Here is a 23,433-nt window from a genome sequence, read left to right on the forward strand (position 1 = left end):
CAGCTTTATTTCTTTACCTCATGAATATTTGGTTCTTGGGAGACCTGTCATTAAGATGGACAGAAGTGTTTCAGATAGAGTAGAACTACATTATGTACTACCTACAACTCCTATCCAAAATTCTTCCATCTACCAGCCAAACCAGTTTTCCCCAGCAGGGACATCTCCAGGGGGCAGCCTCCTTTTTCTGAGGTCTGATCATCAGTCAAGAATCTCAAGGTAAGCCTAAATGGTATATTGTATGTGGATCCAAACAAGTTTTCCCCTTACTTGAAATCCAACTAGACACAATCTAACATCAATAGTCTTGAAACTGCTAACTCATTGGTGTAGACCCTAGCCTGATTGATTTGCTTTGACTCTCAGCAGCTATGTGATACTGTGTTTATGCCTGGTCATATGTTCCTGGCTTAGAAACATATTCTCCACAGACCTTTCTCCTTCTTCGTCCTCTGTTGCAAACAGTCGCTGAAGCTTTTCAAATGGGTTTCCCAGATCAGAGAGAGCATCCTTCTTGGAGAATCCCTCTCAATTTCTTCAGACCTCAGCTAGTCTTTTTCTTTAAGGAATTAATTTATTTCTTCCTTTTAACTCTTTCTTAAACTTTAATTTCTAAATTTGGGTGTCACCTGGTTATTTAGGCTCAGATAAATTGAACACAACAGGGACAGTAATTTTATAGTTATAGGGCTGATCTAATGGCCCATACAGCCTAGCCTCTCTAAATGTATGAATATTACCAGGCTCAGACAAGAACCTAAGAGCAGAACTCAGAACAGTTCCACTGCAGAAATGACTTCCCAGTTTTGAACCACCTGTGAACAAGCTGCTTTTCTCTTCTATTTAATTGTTTGAATTTCAGTAAATAATTTGTGATGGTGATTTGATCATGATTATTACAAGTAGTAAGTGGCAAATCCTATGACCAGGACTAGAGGGGTCCTGCCTCCAGCCTGGTGTAGGAAAGGAACAAGCATGTTTACTGGACTGTGTGGATCAGATGGCCGGGCACGCCAGACCCACAGGAGTATAAGGCTCTGGTAGACACCGGTGCACAGTGTCACCTAATGCCATCAAGCTATACGGGGCAGAACCCATCCATATATCGGGAGCAGCAGACAGATCCCAACAGGCTGAAATAAGCCTGAAGGGGAAGTGACCGGCCCAGAGGCTCCATGCGCCCTTGGCATAGACTAGCTCAGGAGAGGGTACTTCAGGGACCCAGAAAGGGTACTGGTGGGCTTTTGGTATAGCTGCCTTGGAGACAGCTGCCTGTCTATCCTGCCCCATCTCTCAGAGGACCTTTCTGTTGTGGGGCTGCTGAAGGCTGAAGAGCAGCAGGTGCTGATTGCTATGACAATGGTGCACGGGCAGCAATATTGCACCAGTCGAGACTCCCCGATGCCCGTCCATAAGCTGCTTCACCAACTGTAAAGCCAAGGAGCAATCAGCAGGACCCCCTACCCTTTAATAGCTCCATATGGCCAGTGCAAAAGTCTAATAGAGGGTGGAGACTAACAGTAGACTATCGGAGTTAATCCATGACAGCTTGATACATTTCTAAAAGTCATTCTCATTAGTTTCATTGACTGTATTTTCTAATTTTTTTTTCAAAAAGTATTAAATATTTATTTTTTTTTACATAATTATTATTTTGTACTGTACAATTGTGCATAACACAGTGTGCAATTAATATATATTTTTTCTTTGAGTCATCTCCTGTCAGGTCTTATTAACTAGTTTTGTTGTACTTGAACTGAGGTACATAATTTTGGGATATTCCATTCCAAACTTAGGAGTTCAGTACTACTCCAGGAATGCTGGCTTTTTGGTTCCTGTTTGAATAAATACTGTCACAATCAAGTACATTGGTCCAAACTATATGCTTTGATGAGGTGGGCACTCCTAGGTATGATACTGAGCACAGTTAATGCCAAACTGCAGTGTTTTGAAACAAAGAGCAATGCTACAAAACATTGTCGTTCCACAGGATTAATTCACAAAATGACATTAGGACTGTATGAATGGAAGAGTGGCTGGTTTGGACATTGCTTGGCAAATTAAAGCATCCACGGTTAATTATGCTGACATTATAAAATAACACTCTACAGCTACCCTTTCCTCTTACTGGAAAGAAAATGAAAATAATTTGGTTTTGGCCGTGAAAAGGGACCATTCTCTTGTCCTTTATATCCTTCTGTGTACAGTTTTTCTTTGTATAGTGTATTTCCTATACTTCTGTTTTAGAAGTTAGTTTCTTTTGATATGTATTTTCAACTTTGCTTTTAAGTAAGATTCTGTAAAATTAGGGAAAGATGAGAAAGCTGCATGAATAAGCACACACCACTGCAAGAAAGGATAGGACGAATGAGCTCAGAAAGGTAAAGCAACCAGAGACCTCTCCTTTCATTAATCATCATGCTGTAGTTGTTAGCCCAAACTAAAACCTACGTGTCAGTGTTTCCTTATGGTATGTGTTCCATTCATAGATAAACTGAATTGAATATGCATACCATGAATTTTAATGTTTTGATATATTAAGAACACTTTTATTGATCCTGTCAACACTAATGTCAGTAATGGGTACCTTGAGTTATGTTCATCTAGCTGTTCTGACTTAGAAAGTATTAGAATTCAGTTTTATGGTAACTGTTCTTTACCAAATATCTTGGTTTTCATTGAAGCTGTTAGTAGGTTTGTAAAACATTTGAAATGTACTTTGTGAACATGCTAGAAAAAGACTGTTAGTGCATAGATGTAAGCAGACATATACAGAAATAATCCACATACAAATGCCTTTCAGTTCTTTCAGTCAGCCTTAGTCCTTTACAAATGCTGAAATGTATTTGAAATGTATATTTTTTGTCTCAAATGGAGACTTTGCCCTTAAGTCACTGTCACCATCATTCTAAACCAGTCTGATACATAAAGTGTGATAGACGTGACAGCAAGTGCTGCAGGTTACACCACTTGCAGTGTAACTAGGTATCGTTCTTTTTCATGTCCTTGTTCTGAATCGCTTTCTGCAAAGCTAGTATGTTATGGTGGTCAAAGGTCTAGGTACATCAGCACATAAAGCTTTCAAAGTACTTGGATATCACACTAAGACACAAGAGGTATCCAAGATCAACAGAGCAAAATACTGGCAGTGGCTGAATGCCAGATTAACTTGAAAAATTCCTTTCCCAATTTACGGTTGAAAGAATGAGGTGGGATTGGTAGTTACATCTGAACGTCTTTTCTCATGAAACATCAAAGGGAAATATTTTTTTTTCAAAATATTTCTTTTCATATCAGGCAAATTAGTTGTATGATTTTTACTATTTTTATCCTAACAGCATTACCAAATGATGGACTACTTGTTTAATCTGTTTTTACACTCTCAGCGTGGAGCAGAGAAAATGCATAGATAAAGCATATTGTGCAGCAAGAGTATTTATCAACAAGTTATTTCATGTTTTAGCTGTCAGGAATATTTTCAGGCTTTTTTATAGTTGTAGGATTTTTTCTTTTCACTGTCATTCTAGGCCTTGCCTGCCTGTTTTGTTTTTAGATTTAGGATAAAAGCGAAAGACCAAGCAGAGTTTCTGAATTTGAAATTTTAATGAAATTACTTTTTTTTTTTTTATCTTCTTGACAGCAAAACTAATAGTAACTCAATACAATTTCATTTTGGCAAAACATTATTTGAAAAATTAGTATAGCTACTAAAAGGAACTTTTAATACAAAACAAGGAAAGGAGCAGAGGGAATATCCTGCTGAAAGAAACCAGAATGTATTACTTGCAGTAGTAAGATGTCTGGAGGCCAGAGGGAGACTGAAGGACACGGAAGATTGATTCTAAAAGAAATTAATTCCTTTGGAAGGTTTAAGAATGTAAGAATAGAGGTCTTTCCAAGTCGGGTTCTCTTCAGTGAAAGATGAAATGCTGGACTGGTAAGCATCATGACAGTTTGTTAACTGGATAATATAAAGAAATACCACTTAGATATGGGCTGAAGAAAATGCAAATTAAGAAAGGCTTTCTTTTTTTTCGTCTCAACTTACCTCTGAACCTAGTGAGGTCTTTTGTTGATAGCTGGACATAGGAAATATAGTCTTCCTGTAATTTTAACTTAAAAATGGTAAAGCAAAAGAATTGATTTCATGACTATCAAATTGTATGATGTTCTGCTCCATAGACATGACAATCCTGGTGCCCAGTGTTCACTATTCTGTTCTGAAAGTGCCAAACATAGTGTAGTTTAAGAGGACATGAACAACAGGTTTCTCTGGCATCTGACCACACCAAATTTTCACGGGGGTAGTAAAGCCTGCTTTGATAATTTTAACCAGACATGCCTTGGTATGTAGCAAGGCAATGAAAATTGCTTAAACCTTAAAAGTGTTACGGTGAATTTATGATAGGTGTATTGCAACAGTGACAAGAGTGTGATTTTTGAGCCTCTCCTGACTCACAAACAGTAAAAGAGCAAAGACTAGACTAGGGTTATGCCACAAGACTCACAGCAGAGCTGGGCTGTTAACAAGGTTTGCCAGGTAATCTGAATTGTGGTTGTAACATGCGCCCTGATACTGCTCCTTGGTGACACAGAAGGGAGTGCTGAAACCAGCACTGATAAATTACTTTGTGACCAGCTCACTCCTGCCTTAAAAATGGAGTGGTAGACCCAGCAGTAAATTACTATCATAAACCCTCTTTCCACAGCCTCTGCAAGGCATGTGGAAACTCTCTTGTGGTTCTTGCCTGCAAAAGCATCTGAGTCTTTGGCAAAAGATGCATATTTCAGCCAACTTTAGCATATTTCAGTCTGCTTTAATATCTTGTCCTTTCCTGCAGATCTGCTGTCTTTCCTGTGATTAATACAGGTAACACATAGGCACACATTTGCTAATATGACCATTGGTGGTTTACGGTCATTGCAGTTAAGTGATTTGAAATACACCTGCTTCTATTTTGCTGCTAAATTAAAAGGCTTGCTTCACTGCTGTGCTGACTTGAAGATGAGAATATTAAGTGACAAAATTACTGTTGCACATTCCCTCTCACAGCTGCAGGATTTCCATTTAAAACTGCAGTAAAGACTTATCTAAGTTAAGTCATTTGCCCTTTTGCATTGCAGTAATGCCAGGTTTGAATGCGTTGTACTCATCTGTGTAATTTACTTCTAGAGAGAAAACCAGAATGTTAATAAAGAGCAGGAATAAAAAGGCAGTCATAATAGGCGATAATCAAGATAACTAGTGGTAATATCAAACAGAAACTTTTTAACAATCTTGTAAGGAACTGATATTATAGCTTCATTTTATTTCTCAAATCTGGAAAAAAGAATTATGAATTTCAATAATTGGAGATACTAACATTTTTGTTTCATTTTGGTCTAATAGGCACCAAAATGCATTGTATAAACTTACCTCCATTTCAGGACTGTAAAAATGCATGTCAGGTTTATTCTCACATTTTCACTTTTTTATGAATTCAAAAGTATTTGAAGGCATTTTTACAGTGGCTTTTTAAATACATGCTATATACTTGCATATGATGGACTTTTTATATGTGTATTAGTGCCCTCTGCAGGGTGCACAAATGCACTTATCTAAATATTTGTTTATAATTTATCAATGGCATGGTAATTCCTATGTAGTAAAAATGCTACAGTAGAGCTATTTCAAAAATCTGGGTTATAGTCCTGCTGTTTTGTGGCTTCCTTTTGCGTAAATAAAACAATTCACTAAATTGTAAGAATGCAGTAGTAATTGCCACATAATCATAAAAAAAAAATCAGTATGTTGCGGTAATGGCAAAGTAGAGAACAAAAATAAATGCACATTTATATATGGCATAAAGAACTGGCCACTGAAATCCATATAAAGCACCCTATGTATTGGTTTTAATGCTCAGGGTAACTTAGAGGACTGCTGGTATAATTAAAGTGAGATTTCCTAACAACCTTTCCCAGTTTAGATAAAATTCAGATGTGTCAACTGCTGACCAGATGTTGAAGGGAAAAACTTCAAGGTGCTTAGGTTGTGTGCATTGTTGCTCTAGTCTCAGTCATGTAACAGTAGTTAACTAACCTCCAGAGATGCCATCTTCTCTTTTTTGCATGTAAATTAAATATAAATAATCTGTACCTCTAATTTAGGCAACTAATGAGATGTCTAGACTTAATGGAGAAACTTTTGTTAAGTTCCTCTGAGATTTTGACTTTTCAAAATCAAACCATTTGTTTATGGAATATTTTAAGCAAAGGGCAAATGTGCTTTGCTTTTATCAAAAGCTAATCATTAATTCTTTTGTTTTAGAGCTTTTTGAAGCAAATTAGACAGACATTCCTGGCATTTTGTAGGTAGGCAGCAGTACATTATAATTTTTTTAGAAAACCTCAAAATAGGAAATTATTACTGGTTGTTCTTGAAACTAGGTGAAAAATAATTTTCTTATTCTCACTTTTTGTACTGAATACTACAGAAAAAAAATATAATCTGGGGGAGGGGAGGTAATGTGAGAATGAGAAAATTGTTTCTCACCTAGTTTCTAGTGCTTTTAGTAAAAATCAAGATAAAATAATAAGATAATTTAATTAGCCTTGAAGTTAAACCCTTCATTTTGTAGTCAGGCTGTCCGAGTTAATGTCCCATTCTTTTACACCCCAGGTGAGTCCCCTGGCCATAAAGCTATTGACTGTTGTTTGATAGTCCTCTTATTCATTGAATCATTCAATTTTCATCAAGGAAACAGCAATTCTGCTTTGTAACTGATAAACTATTCATTAGAGCATAAGCCTGGGTGTTCCAAATCCTAGGGTTATCTTCTACAACAAAGTGAAAATACAGTATTTTTTATCTATTGAATACAAAAATATTCCTTTTTTTTTTTTTTTTTAATGTATACAAGGAAAACTTTTGCTCTGTGTTCCACTCTTGGGAACCCTGAATCATTTATACCATTCCACCAGGGAGAGCAGGAATGGGTAATAATATAGCAGGGGTCTGCTAAAGGCCACCCAACCAGGAAGGCCACGTGGATGAAGCCCTCTATAGACAGATATGAGCTGCTTCACATTCACAAGCCCTGGTCCTCATGGGGGACTTCAACCACCCTGGAGTCTGCTGAAGGCACAACACAGTAGGGCATAGGCAATCCAGAAGGTTCTTGGAATGCATTGTTCATAACTTCCCTCTCCAAAAAGGAGAGGTGCCATGCTGGACTTTGTTCTAACCACCAAGGAGGGGCTGGTGGGGAATGTGAAGCCTAAGGGCAGCCTTGGCTGCTGTGACCACAAAATAGTGAAGTCCAAGATTCTTAAGGCAATGAGGGCACACAGAAAGCTCACTAGCCTGGACTTCAAGAGAGCAGACTTGTCCTCTGCAGGGATCTGCTTGTCAGAGTACCATGGGATAAAGCCCTGGAGGGAAGAGTGGCCCAATAAAGCTGGTTAATATTCAAGGATCACCTCCAAGCTCAGCAGCAATGCTTCCCAACAGAGATGAAGTTGGGCAAAAATGCAGGAATCCTGCATGGATGAGCAAGGAACTCTTAGACAAACTGAAACGCAAAGAGGAAGCCTGCAGACGGTAGAAGCAAAGACAGATAGCCTGGGAGGAATACAGAGAAACTGTCCAAGCAGCCAGGGACCAAATTAGGAAAGTTAAAGCCCTGATAGAATTAAATCTGTCCAGGGACATCAAGGGCAACAAGAAAAGCTTCTATAGGTACATCAGTGATAAAAGGAAGACTAAGAAAAACATGGGCCCTCTCTGGAAGGAAATGGGAGACCTGGTTACCCAGGCCATGGAAGAGGCTGAGGTAGTACCTGACTATTTTGCCTCGGTCTTCACCAGCAACTGCTTCAGCTGCACTGCACAAGTTGCAGAAGACAAAGGCAGTGACTGGGGGGATGAAGAACTGCCCACTGTAGGAGATCAGGTTGAACACCATCTAAGGAACCTGAAGGTGCACAAGTCCATGGGACCTGATAAAATGCTTCCACAAGACCTGAGGGAACTGGCGGATGAAGTGGCTAAGCCACTATCCACCATATTTGAGAATTAGTGGCAATTCAGTGAAGTTCCTATCAACCAGAAAAGGGGAAACATGACCCCCATTTTTTAAAAACAAGAAAATAAAGGAATACTGGGGTGCTACAGGCCTGTCAGTCTTGCCTTGGTGCCCAGCAGGATCATGAAGCAGATCCTCCTGGAAACTGTGTTAAGGCACATGGAAAATAAGGAGGTGATTGGTGACATTCAACATGGCTTCACTAAGGGTAAGTTGTTCCTGAAAAATTTAGTGGCCTTCTACGATGGGGTTATGGTGTTCACAGATCAGTGAAGAGTGAGTGACATCATCTACCTGGACTTGCGCAAAGTATTTGACACTGTCCTGCATAACATCCTTATCTCTAAACTGGAGAGATGGATTTGACAGGTAGACCACCTGGTGGATAAGGAATTGGCTGGATGGTCACACTCAAAGAGTTGTGGTCAACAGCTCAATGTCCAAACAGAGACTGGTGATGAATGCCATTCCTCAGGGGTCCATACTGGAACCAGTGCTGGTTAACATCTTTGTCAGCACCATGGACAGTAGGATCAAGCACACCCTCAGCAAGTTTCCTGATGACACCAAGCTGTGTAGTGTGCTCAGCATGCTGGAGGGAAGTGATGCCATCCAGAGGGACCTTCACAAGCTTGAGAGGTGAGCCCCAGTGAACCTCATGAAGCTGAAAAAGGCCAAGTGCAAGGTCCTCCACCTGGCCTGGGGCAGACCACAGTATCAACACAGGCTGGGTGGAGAATGGAATGGGAGCAGCCCTGAGGAAGACTTGGAGGTGCTGGTGGATGAAAAGCTCAACATGGCCCAACAATGTGTGCTTGTAGCCCAGAAAGCCAACTGTATCCTGGTCTAGATTTAGATTAGATATTAGGAAGAAATTCTTTACTGTGCGGGTGGTGAAGCACTGGAACATGTTGCCCAGAGCAGCTGTGGGTGCCCCATCCCTGGCAGTGCCCAAGGCCAGGCTGGATGGGGCTTTGAGCAGCCTGATCGAGTGGAAGGTGTCCCTGCCCATGGCAGGGGGATTTGAACTAGATGATCTTTAAGATCCCTTCCAATCCAAAAAAACATTCTATGATTCTATGATTTTAAGAAAAATGTAAACCTGGCCATCAGATATAGATAAATATGTATGTATAGGGGAAAAAAATAAATCAGTTTTTAGTTTTTAGTAATTTACTGTGAAATTTAAATGTAAGTTTTAAATCTATTCATATATCTACCTTTTATAACTTTTCAAGGAGACTGTATCAATTCAAGCAGAAAATAGTTCTAGTTAATCATTTTTATTATTACGTGTATCTCCATCTGTCATATATCATAGTGGAAAGAAGTAAAATATATCATGAAAATTATTATTTTTAAAAACTTGTTCTTTGTAAACCCCTTATATATTTTCTAATTTCAATTATGTTTTGAAGAAATATTCAATTTTAATGTGAATTCTCAGCAGTTTCATTTAAATAGATGGACTTTTTTCATCCTAAAAGTAGCATTTAGAATAGCCATTTCCAATTACTAATTGAATTATGTTACTACTGTGTGCAATCCAAGCTTTATGCAAATAGATTCCATTTTGCAGCAGAGGAAACCAAGTGGTGGCCAAACATAGATTTTGGATGTGAACCTTCAAACAAGTATGTGGGTGAGCAACTGAATAGGTGTAATCCAGCTTCATTTGCATTGCAAGACAAGAGGTGTCTTAACTGCTCACCATTAGGAAGCAATGTTTCAAATGTTTGTACTCAATAGATTTTAAGATTACATTTAAGAAGATAAATACTGGCTCTAGCAATTTTGCAAGTATTTCCTTGAGTTGTGATTTGCTTTGATCAAAATTTATCACGTTGAAGATGCTGAATTTTAATCTATTGGGGAACTCATTCTTCTCATCTAAATGAAGGGCTCAGTAGGATTCTTGCTTTAGTAAGGTTGCCATACAGAAAATATGCATCAAACATTAGTCATGTTCAAGTGCCTTGAGTAATGAATCTAAATCATTCATTTTAGAATTTACATTTTAATAACAGCTTACGTCTGAAGACTTTGATGCTCATGCTTAAGTTTACAAGTGAACAGCTGCATCTAGTCAGGCCATACAACAGCTTCCTACCTATAATATATCTCCAACATGGCCACATCAGCATCATACCTGAAACTTTCACTATTTAATATTCATCAGTTCTGCTGTTGAGGGATTCCACAAGACTGAAATCCTAGAAATCATGCCAATCACATCTTCATAGAATAACATACTTACTTTTACTTTAGTTAAGTACACCTCCATAGCAAAAATCAGGTTGCACCATGCTTTTTTAATAGAAGTACCCAGCTAAATTACATTTCAAGACATTTATTAAAATTGCAAGTCTTGAAGAGCTGCACAATCAATATGTTGTCCAGAAGCTTCATTCTGACTCCTTTAGGTTTCTAATCTGACTCCTTTAGGTTTCTAATCAGCCCAAGATAAATCATAATAAATGGACTTTAAAAAAAAAACAAAAACAAAACAACAAGAATTTTCCACGATTTTTTCATGATCATAGATCTGCCTAGTTGAGTATTTCTGTTTTTTTCAGTCTGGCAGTGATCAGCTCTTCAAAGGTCCTAGTGTTGAACAACAGCTATCTAATCTCACAAAATTTTTAAATTTTAGCTATGTACACATGGTAAAGGAATTAAGAATTTAGTTATTTTATTGCAATTAAACTTTTTGAACATAAAGTCTGTGTTTTGAAGGCCTCTTCAATGGTAAAGGAATCGTGATTAAATATTTCCCTGTGAAACCTGTGGATGCTTTAACTTAAATAATGAGTTTGCAACAAGTAAAATTGCAAGCTTCAAAAATTATAAACATGTTACAAACTTCTTTAAACTCAAACTCAGAGGAGAAACCGGCATTACATTCTAATACATGCATAATCTCAGTAATTCATCATATTGCTACTTGACGTTTCTGAAAAACCTAGACAAAGATCAAGGCAGTAAGATTCAGCTTGTCTGGGATATTGCAATGCCATATAGTATGTGCACATCAAAATACTACACAACTCCACTGGCAGTACATTTGAGGTGATTTGCTTACAAGAATGATGTGAAGGAGTGGGATAATGCTAATATATGGCTTATTATTCACAGCAAAATAATTTATTAGCTTTTGGATCTTAAATTATCAACCCCTTCAGCTGGCATTCTTTTCACAAAAAGTAATAATAATAATAATAAAAAAAAAATAGCTCCACTAGTCAATATGATCAGGTGCTGGTCTGTTCATGCTAGTCAGTTATTAAGTCACTGAAAGGTACCAGGGGTGTTGTGTGGGCTAACTTATAAATCATGAAAGGATTATTTCCTGGTTAAATAAATGACAAGATTTCCTCAGCATACACATACATAAGCAAATATGGCACAAAATACCAGCATTGTACTTCCATTGTATTTATGAAACTTGTCACTTCCCAAAGGTTGAATTTAAGGAACATGCGAATTGAGCAAAAATTAGTAGTTTACACTGGTTTCTCTGAATTCTAAATATTCTCTTACAGCAGGAACATGTGACTAGTTCTTCTTGTAGTGAGAGGCTCACTTTTATTTGCTCTGTGTCAAAAAAATATGTTTTGTTAATCTGCTATGCATGAGGAGGTTTCTCTGTAAATACAGAATTGGATTTTTGGCCTTTTTGCCAGACTTGTGCAATTTAGTGAGTTTTCTCCATCAGCCTCTGTAGGAACTGGCATTCTTTGACCAGTAGTTTGCCTCCGCAGATGCTGCTTTCTTAGTGAAGTCTTTACTTAACTCATTCTCTTCTACTGGAAGCTGGAGGTGGGAGTAATTTTATTCAGTTACACTTACAGTTTTGATTTTACATCCTTTGTACATACTCTGTGCCCTTGCTATTTTATTTCCTGTGAAAGGTTCTCTTTTCACAGTTATCCATTCTAACTCATATTCCTCTGAATTCAGTTCCCCAACTACTTACTTTTGAGCTGAACTTGAAAGGACTTGAAGGTTCAAGTCTTTTCTTTTTATTCTTTTTTTTGTATTCATTCATCTCTCTCTAGAATTTCACATATCTCAAGGTAGGCTTTGGTTATGATTCTGTAAGTCAGGGAATACAATTAATAGGTCCTTGTCTTATTTCTGCTAAAAAAATAGAAGTGTTTTAATATTGTAAATTATTAAATACCTAAAGTATATTTCTTTCATTAAAACAAATCATGGTATTCACTTTGAATCCTGATTTATATTGATACATTTATTATTCATAGAAAGGTATGTTTGTAGCACCGTTTCCTAAGCAATACTGAACTACATGCGCTAACTTCCCAGCAAAGCACTACAGATTTACATATAGTAAATTAAGAGATAAAAAATACCTTCCTACATTTTTTTTTCTGTTCTGCATTTTTAAGTACTGCTGATCTATGTCTTTTATTTGCTGTACAATTCCTTTCCATTTTTCTTGATCCTGCAGTTTAACTCATGGAAACACATCAGTAAATTCTGTATGGCTGATCTTTTTCTCCTTTCTTACTAAAAAAAAAGGTAATTGTAAGTACTTGCTTTTCTTCCAGTATAAAATACAAGGAATTAGAAATATTCTTGAATTTGCTGATAGCATACTTTTTGAGGATAAAACATTTACCACAAGAACTGTTATACTTCTACTTTTGAGGCCACATGAGAAGAAAAAAACATGTGAAATTATATCTTCAAATAGCAAAAGGATCATGTTTGGTTTGTTTTGAGTTTTAATTGTATTTTATTTAGTTATATCAGTTTATCCTTAGTTCTACCTGTCTGGATTTTAAGTCTGTTTGGACAAACTTGGTCTTTGTTTCCAAATTTCTATTTTGCCATGGAAGCAATGCCTTCTTGTCTTTTAAATAAATGCTGCTGAAAGGGAAGAAATCCTAATTTTGGTTTAGAACCAGTTGCCATTTATGTTTTGACATCAGTCTTTGCCTAATATTATCTTTCACACTTCTGATTGATTTAGTGTCTGACCCATACTATCGTGTTGTTTTATACCTATTGCATTAATTCTGCTTTTTCAAACATTACAGCTGTGATCTTCTCATAAGTAAAGACTGGCAATACTGGATCCTGCTGTTATTTACACCTTTGTAGTGCATTGCCACCTTCAAAAATAAAAAAAAAAGCCCTTGGCCTTGAAAGTATTTAATTTCGCTGATGAAAAAGATAAATGGGATCTTGAAGGACACACTTTGAGTTCTGATATTCAGTTCCCATAGATGACAATAAGCCTGGCTATACAGACATGTTCTTCCTGTCTCTTAAAGGTAGCAGAATTGCAAGGCAATGTCAGGTTTAAAAAGCAGCTCCTGCATAGCACCTCTGTGAATACTTTTAGGTAAAATGATATACTGGTTTTTTCCCTCCTGTGGTTCTCCATAACACTTAAAGAAGTTTTGTTACAGAAAGTGGATTTCGTTGTTTTCTTGTGAGATCTTAAACATAGCAGTTGTAATGAAATTCTTTTCAGTATGTTTTGCCAAGATATTTGTAAAGCTTATAAATCTCTAGAGATAAAAAACTATGACTTCATTTCATTACTCTGAGAAAGTCCCTCTTTAGATACTCCATACCTGTACAGTATTTTACAATTAAGATTTTTTTATTTTTCCTGGTGCATAGCTCTTTGGATTTTTTTTAATGAAAATAGAGTTAAGAAAATTACTAACAATGACAATTTTCTGACAGTAATTTAGTTTAACACTTATGTAGATATTTTTTTTGGCTTCTTGCTCAGGACATTTTCTCTTTAAAAATGTAAAATGTTACTATCAATTAAGCATCGAATAACTTAATTCTGCTTTAAAATCCTGGTAAGATCAGTTTGATAAATATTACTGGTTAACCGCAAAAATGTCTAAATATGTTTCTCCATTAACAGCCAAATTTTCTGAAAATATTTGTTGAATATTTACATAAAATATAATTGAAAATACTTCACTGTATTTAAAATGTAACAATTAGAGTAGTGCCTCTATTCTACTGAGCACTTCTTTACACAGCTACTGTGAGGTATTGTTGGCATATTTTTAGTTTTACTCAGAAGTCAAGGCTCAGAACACAAGAAAACTTCTGTTGTTGAAATATGACAATTAATCCCAGAATATTTAGTAATCAAATGTAAGTATTGAAATTACATATATAAGTACAGTAATATGTAGTTTATTATAATAAAATAAAATAAAACAGCTTTTTTGCCAGTGATAGAAGGTAAATGCATTACCTGTTTTACACATGTTTTTGTTTAGTTCTTTCACCTTTACTAATGGTTCTCTGCTGGAAAGACTTTCACACACCTCTAGGCTATTTTCATTACACAGTGCCCAGTACACCACCTTCAGAGAAGGAAATTAAAAACTTACAGGCACATGGATATTGTTAAACAATCAAACAAACAAATGAAACCCTGAAGTTTATATGAGTGGAATACAAAAATAAAGGCATTGAACAAATCAGTAAACAGCTATAGACATGATGATAGGATTCAGGGTAAAAAAAAAAAAAAAAGACAAACTTTTGAACATAGGCAGTCTATTGTTATCTATTGAATGTAAATTGAATGGTATAAATGACTGTTATGCATTCAGTCCTTCTATCTGAGAGTTAAGAGAAATACTGATTTTATAATGCTGTTCCCTGCCTGTCAGTTTCTTGAGTTTGCTGTGATCAAATCTTTTAATTTTTCATTTTTCATTCCCTTTAAAAAATAATTGCGTTTTTAAAATGTATTGTCTAAATATTTGTCTTTTTTTCCAACACATTCATGAACATTTATCAGAACCCTCATTTTTTCATTGAAAAGGAGTTTTTAAATGAAAAATCTTGGTCATGTAATTCAACATATGGAATTATCATATACAACTTGGACTTAGTTATAAAAACTAAAATTCAATAGAGAATCAGTTCCGTTTTAGGGAATAGTTGCCCGTTTGCTTTGCTTTGATCTTGAGTGCCCTGTAGGAGATACACGAGCATCTACTACCAACACTAAAACCAAAGGTCATTCCAGATAAGTCTTTTTAATTTTTTGAGAACAGAAGTTTTAAATGAGTAAGGTCTGATGGAGGGAAATTCTGAAACTGCCAGATATTAAGATTCAGAATAGGAACTTCTGGTGGTAGGCTGTTATTTCAAAACTTTTGAAAGCTTGGCTTCTCAATTTAAGTAATTAAAATGAATATTATGCAAAAAATATTAGACACTTCTACAATCTGGTTTTGTCAAACCTACCTACCTATGATATTGTTTTCCTGATCTGTGAAATAATCCATCTCCAAAGTGCTTAGATGACCATTCAGGCACGTCAGTCCTGAAAAGTTTAGATCTATAAATGTTTTCAGATTTGTTTAAGAAATTCACCTACTGATAAACAGAAGTCTAAAATTTCACATGATGTTGGTCCAGATTTTGATATAGAAATGCAAACCTAAAAATGAAGCAATACTGATAATAGTTAATACAGGATTAAATCAGATATTTTTCCTCAAAATGTCAATTTGTGGTCATACATTTTAATGTGTTTTTATTTTCCAAAGTAATTGTACTGTATTTTATTTATGTATTTTAGGCACGGAAGGGGCAGTGTTTGGGCACTCTGTGGAGACACCCCATATCAGAGCAGAACCTTCCCAAGACCTCAAGTAGGTGTTGTTCAAAAAGTTGTTTTAAAATCAAGTATTCTAAAGAATAATTAAGTCTTGATTCAAAGAAAATAACTGCATAGTAATATATACTGCCTATTTAATGACTCATACATATCCAAAACACTGGTAGACTCCAGTGTGTTCTAAGTAGTCAAAAAAACCCCCACAAACTTATATCACACAAAATGTAAAATACATTACTTTTTATATATTACTTGTCTCCTGTAGCAGAATTCTTGAGACTTATATGCTTCTGAGATTGAAATAATGAGGCACGTTTAAGGTCAAATGAGTGCAGTACTGTTCAATAGCATCAGACCCAGGTTTAGATTTTTTATGAGCTGTTACAGAATATATAAATCAAGTTAATGTAAAGAGTCCCAGATTTTTTTCTTTTACTTATGTTTCTGGGTTGTTGAGTCTTTTGAATATTGCACACACACACTTCAAAAATTCATTACCAAGTGAGGCTAGATTTGTAAATGTAAAAAAATCTGAAAACTCGATGTTTTCTATACATAGTCACAAAAGTTGAGAAATAAGTAAAGAGTAAACGATCAAGTCTAAAACTTACTAGAGCATCTATAGACTGAGAAAGAAAACAATTAGAAAGATTTATAGGGAAAGCTTTTTCTTGAAGTACATATATGTGCAGCACTAAATACTAATTCGTAATTTTTATGGATGACTAATGAGAATACATGACACTTCCAGAAAATCAAAGGTCCCTCCTTGTGTTTCTCTCAACAGAACTGGTGAGAAACAGTATAGACTTTGACCTGATTCTGCTATGATTCCTGAACATTATATCTCTCTCTCTCTTTACCTGCCCAGCAGTGTTTGCAATTAATTGCTACAGAAAAGCATTGTTAAATGTCCTTCCCTATATTTTTAAAGGCATTTAGGGTCATTAATCACTAATGATGCTGCAGAAATCATGAGCAGGAAGCTGCCAATGTGGACATGTTTGACCATTATATGTGGAGTGTAAGAAGTAAATGATTGTATCTGATTATTTATACTAAACATTTTAAGGCAATGTAATGGCTTGGAGCCCTCCAGAGGATTCTTTTAAGTAAATTTTTATCTTAAAAATCCCTATCACCTGCCAAGACTCCTGTCAGTCCCTTGTTGAGAGTTGTTGTAAAAGTGTTTATTAATGGTGACCACCAAGGCATGATGGTCTCTAATCAAAGGGAGTTCAGCAGAAATCAAAGCTGAGACATAACAAGCTTTTCTTTTTTCAGGGACCCAAAAATTTGAGTAAGATGGTGGAACTTGTCTCACTCAAAGACTGTGGAGATGCTGTTTTGTCAACTTCTTTCTAATAATTAAATAATAATAACAGAGTGCAAATATATGGTAAACTCGATAACCCTGTATCTTCAGGATTAATTTCACCAAGGTTAAAAACACCTCATGTTGCTTGCAAAATTTACATATTGAGCATTCACCACATCTGTCTTTTGGCTTTATTCATTGCCATGATGCCCGTTGTTGTTTAATGTTTTCCAACTCTACCATTCCTTCAGCTCATTTTTCCAAGATGAACTTAAATTAGTGAGAATTTTCCATTCAACTTTCTGCCTACTCATTAACAATGAACTTAATCCAAACTTCTTATTAAAAAGAAATTATGAAATGGAAACCCTTACTGTTTGGTCAAGCAACATTATCTTATGTGTAAGTGATTTTATTCTTAATATATTCAGTCTGTATTGTGTTCTGAAAGTTTTTGTACACATGTGCTACTATATATTAGTTGGGATTCAGTGATATTCCTTTTTTCAAATTCTCAGGTCATTTTAGTCTTCCTAAAATAGTGACAATTACTATTAGGACAGAGATTTCTTGGCTTTTGGCATGAATGTTTCTAGAAGAGAACCTGCAGGCCCTTTTAATCTTGTAGCTTGAAAGAACCATAAATAATTATGGGTTTGTGTGATACTTTCTGACAGCAAAATACAGTTAGAACCTTAGATCATGTATATCCTTTGAAAATTCCAGTTACCATATGCTTTTCAATCTTATTTCAAATGATTAAAAAAAAAACCAAAACAGAACAGTTGTTTTTTTTAAAAAAAGTTTAAGCCCTGCATTAATTTTCCGGAAAGAGAAATTGAATTATCTGCTATTTTTTAATATTTTTTTTCTAATTTGAAGAATGTTGTCATAAAGGAGTGATATAGCATTTATATAAATGTTTGCCAAATATGCCTAAACAGAATGGTCACCAACCCTAACATAATATTTCCCTGTGGCCTCAGAAGCTACGCCTGTCACAGAAACAAAACAATACTAGAACACATTTTCTGGCCTCAGGTCCAACTGATACAACTACACTGATATTGTAAAATTATTTTATCCCCTAAAACAGAATAGTTGCATCCTAAATCCCAAGTAGGAATGGTCTTTAGTATATGCTACCCTCCAAATATTGCCTGCAAATTGTTTGGGAGAGTAATAACTGATTCTCAATTGACTGTTAAATATGTCTGCAACTGTTTAGCTGCTTAGATGATTAAGTTCCAGTGGTCTGGCCTGGGTCCTAGCACTTTTTAATGTTTCGGTAGAAACTTAGCCAAAGTGTCCAGTAGACCATACTAATCTAGGCAATCCTAAACCAATGTATTTTTCCAAATATTGTATCCTTATGCTTGGGACTTTTGAAATTAACCATAACACTAAAGAGTTTGCTGAGTTGACATCAAAATTCATTATTTTTCAGTGGACACAGGTGATTGCAGTTTGACAGCAAGTTGCAGTGCATAAATGTAAATACATTAGACAATGACAATACTTGTATACAGGGCTGAAAGACAAAAGATTTTTTATTAGATTGTTAATTAAAATATAAATGATCCCATATTTTTCATGTAGGAATATATTTTTTTGGTGAGGTAGTAAAGCTCAGGCATCAAGCTATGAGTGTATTTAAATAATACCTTTGTTTTTTTGGTTTGTTTGTTTGTGGTGGTTTCCCCCCCCCAAAAAAAAAACCCAAAAAAACAACAACAAAAAAAAAAGATAGATGCTGGAAAACTATTCATAACCTTGGATATATAAAACAATTCACTACTTAATTTTAAAAATTAAATTCTGACCACCTTGATTACTGGGAATATAACTGAACTATAAAATTTGGATAAAGATTTTAATACCCACAAGGCTCATAGTGTTTGCCACAAAAATCCTGGGATTTTAGCTCAATCTACTTTGGACAGGGAGCCAAAAAGAAAAAGTCAGATTCATATTAATTTCACATATCTAAACTTTGCCTCAGCCACTTTGTTCTATAGCCAGATTTTGAGGTCTTCAGACAGAGAAATATCTGTAATATTTGCTATTAAAAATGTGCTGTGTAAAAATAAAAATCAGTTGAGATTTAAAATAATTCATTCCTATGTGCCCAGCCACTTCAGTCACATCTTTCTCCTGTCTTACATTTTTAAATAATAGCTAGGGAGGTTTTGCTTTCAGAAGATGTTTTTCTATGATCCTTTGTGAAAGCTGGTAAGCCCTTTTGTGTCAAATCCCAAAACCTAATTAAATCTGACTTTCATTAGCTGGGATAAGTAGCATAAAAGAATCATGCCTGAGAATCAGGGAAATGAATTATATCTTAATAATTTAATCTTCATATTTCTCTTGCTACTTTTTCTCACAGGAATACAGTTAGGAAAACTAAACTGGCAATATAATAGGTCCCCAAATATTGTTTTTAGGCTAATAGTGCATTAAAACATGGTGCACTAATAAGTAACATCCATGCACAAAAGAGGCAGACAGTAGTTAAATGCAGATAGCTTTGCCCTCAATAACCTCTTTAATAAGGAGGTAAATTAATTTGTTGTTGTTCTCTGGGGATAACTGCAAGATCAAATTACTATGCAGATAGGACACAGCAGGAACAAAAGGTAACTAGGTATGGCTCTTAAACTGAAAGAATAATTTGCTTTAAGGTTCAGTGACAATGATTGTGTTTGACTTCGGAGAAGGGAAAAGGCTCTAGTACAAACAGATATGAAGGAAGAAAGTGTTGCTATCAAAATAGATAGCAAAATTGCTTGGGTTTCTTGTGGTTAATTTAGGGTACTGGATAATCTCTATCCCTGATCTGTGACTGAATTGCATGTGAAAATAAGGTAAAATAACCAAAATTTATAATAAAGCTTTCAAACTGGAAGACAGACTCTGTGGGACTGATGGTTTGGTAAAGGCACCACTTCTAGTGACTCTTTTAACCCATTTTTTCCATCCATTTCATCTAGTCTGTTAGTCCCTTTAGTCTGAACTCAGCAATACACAATTCTTTATAATATTATTTTTAAATTTTCATTAAAAAATATAATTATTAATGGCTTGAAGACAGGTAAAAATGAGGATGAAATAGAAAGTGGGTAGATTATGACAATTCAAAGAAATATTTTTTCCCTTGATAAGATACCAGATATGCTGGAAAAGAGTAAATAGGTAGATCTCCCGTTGGAGTTTAAGTATTTAATATAGTGCTATATCTAACGAGAAATAAAAAAGGCAAGACAGAGAAGATTGTATTTAAAGAATTATTAAGTGGTATATAATAAACATATATTGTTAAATCCCTCCTTTAGCCTGGAGGGAGATTGAAAGGAGAGTTTCTTCAGGACTGATCTTATTTACAGTTTTAATAGCTCTGTGCTAGAAGGAAGTACACAGGTTTGGAAGGTTTGGAAGCACTGGCAATCAGAAGATTTTGAGCACTGAAATTAGAATATTATGAACCTCAACAGTATGATGGTGAATATTGGATGACATATTAAATATAAATTAGCATTCTGCCTCTCAGATGCAAGAGGTTCTGGCATAGCCTTTCCAAAGGAAGAACAGTGACAACTAAAATTCTTTATTATCAGTGACTGGATTATATTTGCTTTATAATTATGCTGTGCCATGGTTTCAGGAACACACAGCTGGGCTCCAAGCATAGCTGTCTCAGGCTAACAGGGTTATAAGTGTAAATATAATACTCTATGAATCCTATCTCAAAGCCTGTATAAAGCTTGGAGCAATAGCAAGCATTTGCATAGAGCTGAGTTAATGAAAGATCAGGCAACTTTGCAGATTAGTGTAAAGGCAGCTGAGGATCATTCTTTACATAAAGCCCGCTCAGGTCTAATAGCAGCTGTGACCAGCTGAGGTGCTCAAGGGTCCCAGGTGGAGACCCTCGGGGTTTCAGCAGCACCCTGCTGCCTGCTTTCAGCTCCAGCAAGGCTTGTTGCATCTGAGGTTGCCTCAGGGCTACTAAGCTACTTCTAGACCCAAGCTGCTGCTGCTTATTCAAGAAGTTCTAGTTCCAGGTAGGTCCAGCCTAGGAGTAGATATGAAAGCACATGCTTTGTTCAAGTATTTCATTTTCATAGATATTCCAGGAGGTAGCGCTTGACTGTTTTTCTAAATGGAAATTGAACAACAGTCCTCAGTGCCTGGGGGCTGATGTTCGTGACACCAGAACTCATTTCTGAAGTGCTTTGGACTCTAAACCAAATAAAGTCTTGTTGCACCACACTTGCATGCTCCTTTTTGCTGTAGTTTTTCTAATTAAATGTAATTTGATATACTACCTATAGCCTATAAACCTTGTACTATACACCATTAAGGCCAAGTTATCCTCCTGTAGCATCCATAATATTTTCACTTCCTGTCTTTCTTATGATTTTAAGTGAATAGCCTTACTACTGCATAAGTAGCAAACTACTACTAAAAAGTTTTGTGTTATTTTCATTTGAGCAACATTTAATTTCCTTATGCTACATGTCTCCCCAGAGATGTTTTCACTCTAGTTGTTTTTTTTCCCCTTCCTAGGAGTATCTCCATTTTCTATGCCACCTTTCAGCCACTTTCCTGAGAAAACAAGGCTTCTAATTTTGCTGTTTGTCTATCTGTTCTCTCCCTTATTATCTATCTGTTCTCTCCCTTATTATCCCTGATAATTTGTTATGCAGCTAGGCAGTTTCATCCATGTTCAGTAGAAGGCAAAAGATCCTTAATTTTCTATGTTTTCTGCTAACTAGTGCCCAACTGGAGATGCTAACAGAAAATCAGCCAGTATTATTAGTCCTTACTGATATCAGTTTACTCATTTGTATACACACGATTTCAGACTACCCTCAACTTTGACATATCTTGCTTCACGGGCAGGTCACTGGAGTTTCTAGCAGTATTGTGGTTGTGGGTGCAGAGGTTATGGTTTGGGTTCTTGCCCTAGAACCATGTTGAGCCAAGCAAAGGATCTGAAGCTCATGCAGGATGGCTATAAGAAAAAGAAGGTTCAGAGGATGGGAGGTTGTGTGGTGAATAGTTACAGAGAGTACATGAGTTTGTAAAACTATTAGTTCCACAGTTTTCCAAACAGCTCCTATTGCTTATATCTGTAATTATACAGAGAACTGCAGATGTAACCTAAGCAATAGAGAAGAATGAATGATTTTGCATGTCTTATCCTGCAATTTTCATCCTATTCTCAGTTGTATTTCAAGATAGAATTCACAGCTGAGACGAGAGAAAAAAGCTATTTGGCTTCTTCATAAAAAGTGACTCAAAGGGAACTGACCAAACCTTTTCTGAATTTTTTTTTTCTTTTAAACGGGCTGTTTTCTTCTTGGGCTGTTTAAATACAGTCCAAGTATGAGCCACAGGAGAGTCTATTCTAATCTTTGTGCTATGCTTATTCTGTAGAGGTTGAAGAAGAGCTGTTAAAAGGATTTCAGCAGAATAATTTTCAATGAGATGCAGTTTTCTCTAGATGTGGATCAAAATTATGTCACAGTTTTTCTCAGCTAAAATGTATCTGTTTATATTATCTAAAGGCCCTTTAAGAAAACAGTATTGAAAATATCGTTAGAGGATTACAGGTGTTCCAGACTGTCACTTCCCAATCAGGAAGCTAATGGTTTTCTAAAGTAAGAAGATTTTATGTCAACCAGTTCTCATGTGTTTCCAGTTGTTCAAAGAGCCCAGTTTTGCTCTTCAGTCTCCCCCAGGCACTTTATGTTCAGATCTTACTCGACAGCCACTTGAGTGTTCTCTGTGGGCATGTTGCTTCAATCCTTTTCTGCCAAGATAGATTTCTATTTCAAGAAAATATATTCTGAAAGACAACTGAGGTAAGGGAGCTATTTCTGGAAATAAAATGAACTTCATGTAAGGAGTTCAGCGGAGTAGCAGGGCATGTGTAGAAGGGGTTTCAGATCAGAACAAAAGTAAGGAAGATTATAGGAAGGTGAATGTTTTGAGTGGAATAGGGGTAGCTCTAAGATTTCAGGGCTATGAAGATTTTTTTTTTTTCCATACCTTTTCTTAAGGGACTACTTTGGATTGTGCCATATCCAGATCTTTGTCTAACAGTATGAACTCCCAAGCATGTTGTGGTATTTCTTTAAGACATGAAAACTCAGATTCTATACTCTACAGTTCTACTGATTTTGTTGGTTTTCGAAGATATCAGTTTTAGTGGACTTTTCATTCTAGAAGGCATGATTTATTACTGCCTGAGATTCCAGTTAGGTTTTTGGTTTATTATGTTCTTAATATTATTTTGGATTTTGATAATTTTCTTGTCTTTAGCTATTCTGGCTATGTCCCCACCCACTCTAAGAAACAACCATGCATTAAGTTCTCTTTAACCTTCCTCACATCACCTGCTCATTTTGTCA

General features: G+C 35.9%; 1 protein-coding gene across 2 annotated transcripts in view; it reads left to right on the top strand.

The window, feature by feature from the left end:
* Positions 1-23,433, top strand: part of SGCZ (sarcoglycan zeta) — a 222,905-nt gene that overhangs the window by 180,666 nt on the left and 18,806 nt on the right. For both annotated transcript variants that reach the window (XM_037400821.1, XM_037400828.1), the window contains one exon: positions 15,664-15,736. In XM_037400821.1, the coding sequence (XP_037256718.1) occupies positions 15,664-15,736 (73 nt within the window). The remainder of the gene's footprint in view (positions 1-15,663; positions 15,737-23,433) is intronic.

Source organism: Falco rusticolus, chromosome 1, assembly GCF_015220075.1.
Source record: "Falco rusticolus isolate bFalRus1 chromosome 1, bFalRus1.pri, whole genome shotgun sequence".
Taxonomy (NCBI): Eukaryota; Metazoa; Chordata; class Aves; order Falconiformes; family Falconidae; genus Falco; species Falco rusticolus.